Source organism: Diadema antillarum, unplaced genomic scaffold (assembly GCF_040938485.1).
Source record: "Diadema antillarum isolate AM-2024a unplaced genomic scaffold, OU_Dant_1.0 seq00001007_RagTag, whole genome shotgun sequence".
Lineage (NCBI taxonomy): Eukaryota > Metazoa > Echinodermata > Echinoidea > Diadematoida > Diadematidae > Diadema > Diadema antillarum.
Genome location: NW_027271844.1, coordinates 487,153 through 495,090, shown reverse-complemented (window position 1 = coordinate 495,090; position 7,938 = coordinate 487,153). Strand labels below are relative to the sequence as shown.

Below are 7,938 nucleotides of genomic sequence, written 5' to 3'. Positions count from 1 at the left end.
TATTTTTTTTTTCAAACCATCTAAAGCCTTTGAAAAGAGGTACCATCACTTTCTCGTGGCACTTAAAAAGTACCAATGCCACATTTTTATTTTTTTTTTTTGCATATGTGTTTTTGTGTCCGATGTAGATGACGTCTTCATGCTCTGTCTGATCACCATTTTTTTTTCTTTGTTTGTCTAAAGTGTACAATCTTATATCTGCTCGTTTTCATGGACATGTTACATGCCTTTGAAAATGTAAAGTAAAGGGATACACCTATCTCGTAAGCCCTTACTGTTTGGGGTCTCGGTCCTCTCATTATTGCTAGATTGTCTTTCCTTGTAAAATTTCGTACTTGATGAAAATGGAATTGATTCGATTCGAGCTGAATTGAAAAAAAAATCTGATTATTGTAAAAGTGTCGTAAATTTTTCACCTTATTCCCTAAGCATACCCTAACCCTAAACTACCTTTCTTATATACGTGTATATTATTTCTTTTCTTCTGTTTATCAACCCTACTCTTCCTCATTCAACGTAGAATGCCACAACATCTCTTACAACGACCTGTCAATCCCACTGTGTCCTAATGAGAATTGCAGTGATCCTCTCTGTCCAAAGCCTACTCTGACAACGCCATCCTGTAAATGCGATGCCGCCTGCGTCGTGTTCGGAGATTGCTGTCCCGTAAACACATACGGCTCTCTGGAGGACAATGGTTGCATCACCTCTCACCAGTACCAGCGAAGCAGTTTTCGCTGCTCCGAAGTGAAGACAAAGATGAGTCTAATGTTCGAGGAAAAGCGAAACTACCTTCTCATTGCGTCCTGTCCAGCAGATTGGACCGACGATGACATTCGATGGAAATGCGAAAACGTGTCAACCGCTGAGTTATCCGTGGCGGACTTACCTGTCAGCCAGGAAGGCGTAGGCAGTTTTAAGAACATTTTCTGTGCCGTTTGCAATGGTATTACGGCTGATTACGTCACACCATGGAAAGTGACACTGTTAAACTGTGATATTTATAGCTTTAAAATGGAACAAACGTTCTCGATTCAAAAAGCAGTCAACGAGTCAGGCTGCACATTGTCCGTTGATCCCCCAGACTATGGATTCGATGAGCCCATTCTGACAACGTGCTCTAGATACATGTCCCAAACCGTCGAGACGTGCTTTTTAGGTACAGATATTTTAGTTTCGCAAGCGTGTGATACTCTTCATGTCGATTCAGTACTGTACGAAAACAATCTGATAATCTATGAAAACTATGGACACTTTGACTGCTCACCTGCAGGTATTCCTAGCCGTTTTAAGTACTTCAAATGTCCCTGTGAAGGTAGGATGGAAGCATTACTTGGACAGCCGATTTCAGTTTTGTTCGATTTTTCTTCCGAAAGCGGAGTCAGGCTTTCGACGAAATACGAGACTATAACAGCAAAAACAATAACATGCATTTCTGGAAGGGCGTTTGACCCTTTCACCAGCCATTGCTTGACACTCACGTGCCCACAAGGTTCTACGTTGTATGAAAACGAATGCGTGTGGGAAGACAATGTTGAGGATGTGATTTGCGACTTGCTGGAGTCCACCAACAACACAATGACTACAATCGTATTTGTATCGGAGAGCGACACATGTTCAGGCATGTTGAACGGACTATTTCACAACTGCACGTTGGAAATACTGAACAGTATCGCAGGTTTTACAAGCCATTCCATGGAATGTCGAGACAACTACACAATTGGAACCAACAGATCGAGATTAAATATATTTGCTCACGTCGACTATGCGAGCGTAGTGGCCCATTTTGACGAGTATTTGACTAACCATCTTGACCCCGGATGCGGGCTCTCTTCCGCATCGATATTCGGACATTGCAATTTTCCAGGCAATCTAGCAATTTGCAATCGATCCATGGAGTCATCAGAGCTGCGAACAGAAGTTGACACCTTTTGGGAGAGCATTGACTGGAGTGGGGAAGACAACTTCATGGTTTTAGGAACAACTTATAGTGGCATGCAAGGCGCAGTCAATTTCGTGAAAGACATTACGATAATCAATTGTAATCAGACAGTTACTACTCCTACCTGTCCCCGTCTATTGTTGAGTATCGACCTGTTTGAACGATTTGACGGGAACAACAGCTTGAAATACAAGCCGACCGGTGATGTTATACCACCAGAAAATTATTTCTATACTGGATATCTTGTTAGTGTATGTCACTTTTTGGCACAAAATGGCACAATTAACGTGACAACAATTTGGTCATTCTTCCAGTACTCCCCTGTACATGTTTATTTGAGTTTTGGTGGCACGCTGCTTTCAGTCACCGCGCTCACTTTCACCCTCATTACGTACTTCACTTTCGCTTCATTGCGGAAATTAGTCAGTAGCAAACTTATCATGATTCTCTGCGCTTGCCTTCTCATTGCTCAAGCCCTGTTGATGCTCGGCGGGTTCGCCACTGCACATCCATTGACGTGCTCGATTGTCGCCGCGGTATCACATTTCTTCTGGTTGTCGGTGTTCTCGATATCGACGTCGCTCGCCTTTGATCTCGCTAGGACATTTGGAGCTCATTCGTCCATCAGCATTTCCGGCAAGAGCAGCGCGATCTTGAGGAAGTACCTTCTAGTGGCCTTTGGCTTGCCACTCTTGATAGTGGGAGTTGGTGTTGCTGTAAGTTTTGGCGTGAACTCAGACCTCATTCGGTATGGCGATGAACTGTCCTGTTGGATCGGTGATGGTTACGCTAATCTGGTAGCTTTCGGCGGTCCCGTGGCCGTAGCCTTGACGCTGAACGCCATCTTCTTCGCCAAAACTGTCCGTGGAATTCACCTCAGTACTCGGGAGAGAAGAGAACTTCGTGAGGGCGCAAAGACAGAAACCAACAACGCAGAAAATTTGCGTATCTATACCAAGGTAAAACGCATGTACCACCATCTTTAATATTGTCAGTCACAAAAGTGTCCAGTATATTGCGTGGGAAGATGAGACGTAACATGAAGAAAAGAAATGTTAGCTTTCCTTTCCGAATGTGTTTGTCTGTTTGCCGATTAGTTGTCGTTGTTTTTTATTTCCCCCATGTACAAGCATTTGAAGACCTGAATATAAGAACGACCCAAGTCCAATTTTAGGCCAAAATCAGTTTGACATGGGAAATTGTAGCTTATGCATGGACTCATCTTGTGTATAAATGAAATCCTAATTACCCCCGGAATTGCCTGAAATGAATGAGTTAAATCTTATATGAATGTAAGAATGAGGGACTTGGGTCACTATTACATTCATGTTATAGCGCCTCTCTCATCCCTCTCCCATCTCTATAGCAGAATATCATGTATATGAATCAAAGAACAACCCAAGTCCATCACACAAAATGGCCTCTCCACAATTAATGTAAATGTTAATTGTCATAGTAATATATTGTTCTAATTTGTATATACAATGTTGCCTTCCCATCACAGTTAAATACAATATTATTTTACAAATAAAAAAGATATGAAGTTTTTTAAAGTTTACTCGAAAATTAATGGTCTTCCATGGACTTGGGTGGTTCTTATATTCATATACTCATTTAAGCCCTAGTTATAATTGACTTAATGCAACAAAGAATAAATGCAGTAAATGCGATTACATCTTTCATTACTGAAATGGAGTGTTTGTAATAGCTAATCATGAAGTTATTTTACTATATGCGCCAGATTCGTTATTGGGACAATCTTTAAGAATAACTTACTGTGCAAACAAGAATGACGGCTGCGACACTTGAGTAGGTACATAAGACAATTTCCCTATGTGGCGAAATATGAGTACTGAAATCGATGAAACTTAAAACGGAAAACATAAAGACATAGAAGGAGTAAGATTTTTCCTTAATTGATAACACACTGTCATATCTACATTTGAAGAACAATAAAGTATTTGTTTTCTGGAGAAAACAAAGTCATCCCAGAATTCGTCTCTTAGTATACTCTCCAAGTGAATATTGTGTCGTCAATATTTTCTACCGAGTTTGTCTTTACATGCTTTAGGTCAATGACACGAAGCCCTTGTCGTGTATTTGCAAGCCTGTCAAGTATTATTTGATTTACACCTACTCCTCTTCTATCCTCTGAAACAGAGTGAAGCAAGAAGTAAATCAAAATTTAACAACTTGATGACAAGTGTGGAGATTAATTTATTCCATTCATTCAGAGCACAGTTGTTTACCAAAATACTCTTTTAAAATTGATCGATTAAGAGTATTCATGGGTCATCTAACTTTTCTTTGTTTGGCATTAATTTCAAAGATTTCGACGATTATGGGTTTCACCTGGCTGATTGGGTACGTGGCGGCTTTCTGTCAACAGGACGCCCTCTGGTACGTCTTCATCATTCTGAACTCTCTGCAGGGGGTCTACATCTTTTTCGCTTTTTGCGCCAACAAGAGAGTGTTCGACCTGTGGTGCACGCAGCGCAAGCAGTCGTTCTCTTCAAGGAAAAGCATCCCATCGAAGTCTTCTTCGACAGTCATGCAAACAGTCAGTCTGTAGAATCAGGCCCCTTTTTAACCTTGTAATTAACATCATCCCTTTTCCAGCTTGCGGTACGTTTGTTTCTCTTAACCCGTTCAATAGATTGTAGTCAAGACATGCTCCTCTTCATTCAATATCTATAACAATTCATTCTCTCAGATGCAAAGGTTCAACTTCGCACCTTTATATGTGACACAATATTGTAGTACCTTTACGGGTACAACTTTGCAATTGAGTATATGAATATAAGATCGACCAAGTCCATGGAAGACCATTTCGAGTAAACTTTAAAAAACTTCATATCTTTTTTATTTTTCCAAAAATGTTCTATTTAAATGTGATGGGAAGGCAACATTGTATATACAAATTAGAACATATATTATTATGACAATTAACATTTACATTAATTGTGGGGAGGCCATTTTGTGTGATGGACTTGGGTCGTTCTTTGATTCATATACATGATATTCTGCTATAGAGATAAGAGAAGGATGACAGAGGGCGCTATAATATGAATGTAAGAATGACCCAAGTCCTTCATTCTAACATTGATGTAAGATTTAACTCATTCATTTCAGGCACTTCCGAGGGTAAGCAGGATTTATCATTTATACACAAGATGAGTCCATGCATAAGCTACAATTTCCCATATCAAACTGAACTTGGCCAAAAATTGGACTTGGGTCGTTCTTATATTCAGGTCTTCAATTGTCAGACGATATAAGCACCGTTAAAGATGCAATTTTGCACCTCTCTGGTCTGAAAGGTGCAAAATTGCACCCGTAAAGGTTCTCCCGGTTTGTCACACGTAAAAGTGCAAAATTGAACCTATTTTTCGTAGAAGGAAAATGCGAAGGACTGGTTTCATTTCTTGTGATTGGTAGAAAACACTGATCGTTCTGATAACAGTGTGTTAATGGAATATGCTATCTAATTTCAGTCGTCGATGTAGGTTGGAGTCTCATATCTTTCGCTAAAATGCTGCAAAAAAAAGTAACTGTGACATGAAGTCTAGCACTATCACAACCAAGAAACCCCCCTCTATTTTACTCCTTACATGCAATCAATCTTTTGTTTAAAGTCCTCTGGGCAGTAGTAGATGCATTTTAGTTCCTACGTCGGGAAAGTGTTGGCAGTGTTTTCCCAGGCATACCTGTAATCTGTTGCTGAAATCTATCAAAGTGTCAATTACTTTTTATGGAGGGCTCTATTCATCTTTATCATCAATTTTGGCAGCTTAATCACAGCTTTATGATTTGTGAATATGTTATTCTGTGTCTTGTATTTGTTTAAACAACTCGAGTTGGACACCACGTGGGTAGCAATCTAAGGTCACATGTTTGCATACAGTATATATCATAATTTTTAAGCATAAGTTCATCTCTTTAGTACGAATACATGATATATTCGATTCGTGTAGTTGGGCTTTACCATGAGGTTGCTCAGAGTAAGTCGATATGTTGGTGGCTAGAAAATACCATTTAGCTCATTCTTTGTATTGTTACCAATGTGCTTGTCCATACCACGTACAGTTCACGCCAGAGTTGTCAGCGTAAGAGATGTAAGAAAAAAGTTTTAACACTGATGCATGCCCCACAATCCTCTAGCTAGTACCGAAGCGTGAGCAATTGGCCGGAAGAGTATAATAATAATAATAATAATAATAATAATAATAATAATAATGATAATAATGATAATAATAATAATACTAATGATAATAATAACAACGATAATAATGCGTTAGATGTGGAGTCAGGAAATCAGTCAAAGAGCCATCAAGTCATGTCAGATGCTGGAACAAACATTTACTCAGGTCTTTATTTCAAGATGGCAAAGCTCAGACTCCTATCTGCAAGAAGTCAAAATGCAATCTGAATTCACCAAGGCATCTATCTTGGTCTTACAAGGGCACTAATCCTTGCACAATCAGGCAGTGGGCTACAACTGCCCTCCACAGAATGATTTGACTAGTGCAATGTTAAACACCGAAAGGATAAGCTATACAACAATGGGACAAAAGGACTTAACACATGATTACTACAAGGGGTGTTAACAACTTCGTTAAACTCCCAGTTTATATTGGGCTGTGTGGTCAATTACTGCTGATAGGACGTTGAACTTGACTGTAAACTAGCTGCAGCAGGATAGGTCGTAGACCTTAACAACAGTATGATCTTCTTGATATCTGGAGTAGCCTCTTCACTGTTGCCACTGTTGTACCAGACGGCACTGTCATTATTATTACCCTAGCGTTGCCATGTACCCTTTTATAAACCTGGGTCGAGAGTGACATAGCCGATTTTATAAAAAAAAACGTCTTCTCCAAATGTGTAAGCACTGAGCTGCGGAAATCTAACTCAGGTCCTCCAACTGGGAATCTGTTGTCTTAAACTATAATAAAGGAATACCTTTAAAGATTTTGTGTGCACATTTTATGTTTGATAGCAGAATTATGCTGTATGTACTCACATCTGGAGATAGGGGCTTAGAAGGAAAAGAAAATCGCATGTAATCAGCATGAAACAACTGTTTTAGTCGTAAATCAAGATTTAGAGTACAAGCGTTGTCACTTTTCTTCCTCGAAATCATCTTCGATACTGAAGGCAAAGTCGGAATAAGCCGTACTTTTTTATTCTCTTGAGATGTCTAGTTCCATGCTGGTCTATGAATAATAACGATGATTAATCGGTTTTCAGGATCTTTTCTTTTCATGGTGGTGACAGGATACCACAGAACTCGTACCAACTATTTTTTTTTTTTTGCTTTGCTTTGCTTTGATTTGCTCTCTCTTGTTAAGCACTTTTACAGAGAGAAACAAAACAGTGTAAAACAGAGTGACCACATGTCAATAAAATGTTGTGCTTCATGTGGCATAAAAAATATGAACTCTTATTCTCTTTATACGTGTTTATACTGTGTTGTTGCTGCGAAACGTCTCTCCGGATATGAACCGTCACAATGGTGAATTGAAAGTTCGAGAGGAGCTGTCACGGTCACAAGGTTATTGTCCTGATATCAGACGTGGAAGAGAAGCTGGAGCGTGGAGGACAAGCATTACGTCTGTCAAATATCATAAATCCCTTAAGATATCAATATCCCCTGAAGATGTCAATCTGGTCGTTGGTATATTCATATCCAGTCAGGGCAGATCTTGGCGTTTTGTCTTCGTTTTCATTTTCGTGTGTGTGTGTGTGTGTGTGTTAGTGTGTGTGTGTGTGTGTGTGTGTGTGTGCATTTGCAAACGGAAGCTCTTCAATACATGTCGGAGGAAGAAAGGGGAAAAACATGAATTCAGACATGTCAGACAACCTGTCAGAAGTGGCTTTACAATATTGCGTCGTGATGATCCTGTCTGCTCGCTTCTTAATCTCCATGTAAGCAAAGAGTTAGATCAAGGCGACATTCGATTAGAGAGTCCTTTTCATAAGTTTGGTTTGATACT

At 39.7% G+C, this 7,938-nt stretch overlaps 1 protein-coding gene across 1 annotated transcript; it reads left to right on the top strand.

The window, feature by feature from the left end:
- Positions 1 to 974: 974 nt before the first annotated feature.
- On the top strand, positions 975 to 4,514 carry LOC139742585 (uncharacterized). Its single transcript, XM_071653115.1, has 2 exons — positions 975 to 2,901; positions 4,272 to 4,514. The coding sequence occupies exons 1-2, from the start codon at positions 1,015 to 1,017 to the stop codon at positions 4,512 to 4,514; spliced, it is 2,130 nt and encodes a 709-aa protein (XP_071509216.1). The 5' UTR covers positions 975 to 1,014.
- The last annotated feature ends 3,424 nt before the right edge of the window (positions 4,515 to 7,938 follow it).

Excerpts from the sequence above, each read along its gene's own strand:
- LOC139742585 (XM_071653115.1), top strand. The coding sequence starts at position 1,015 with ATGGAACAAACGTTCTCGATTCAAAAAGCAGTCAACGAGTCAGGCTGC. Across the intron at positions 2,902-4,271 it reads ATTTGCGTATCTATACCAAG|ATTTCGACGATTATGGGTTT; the intron begins GTAAAACGCATG and ends TTAATTTCAAAG.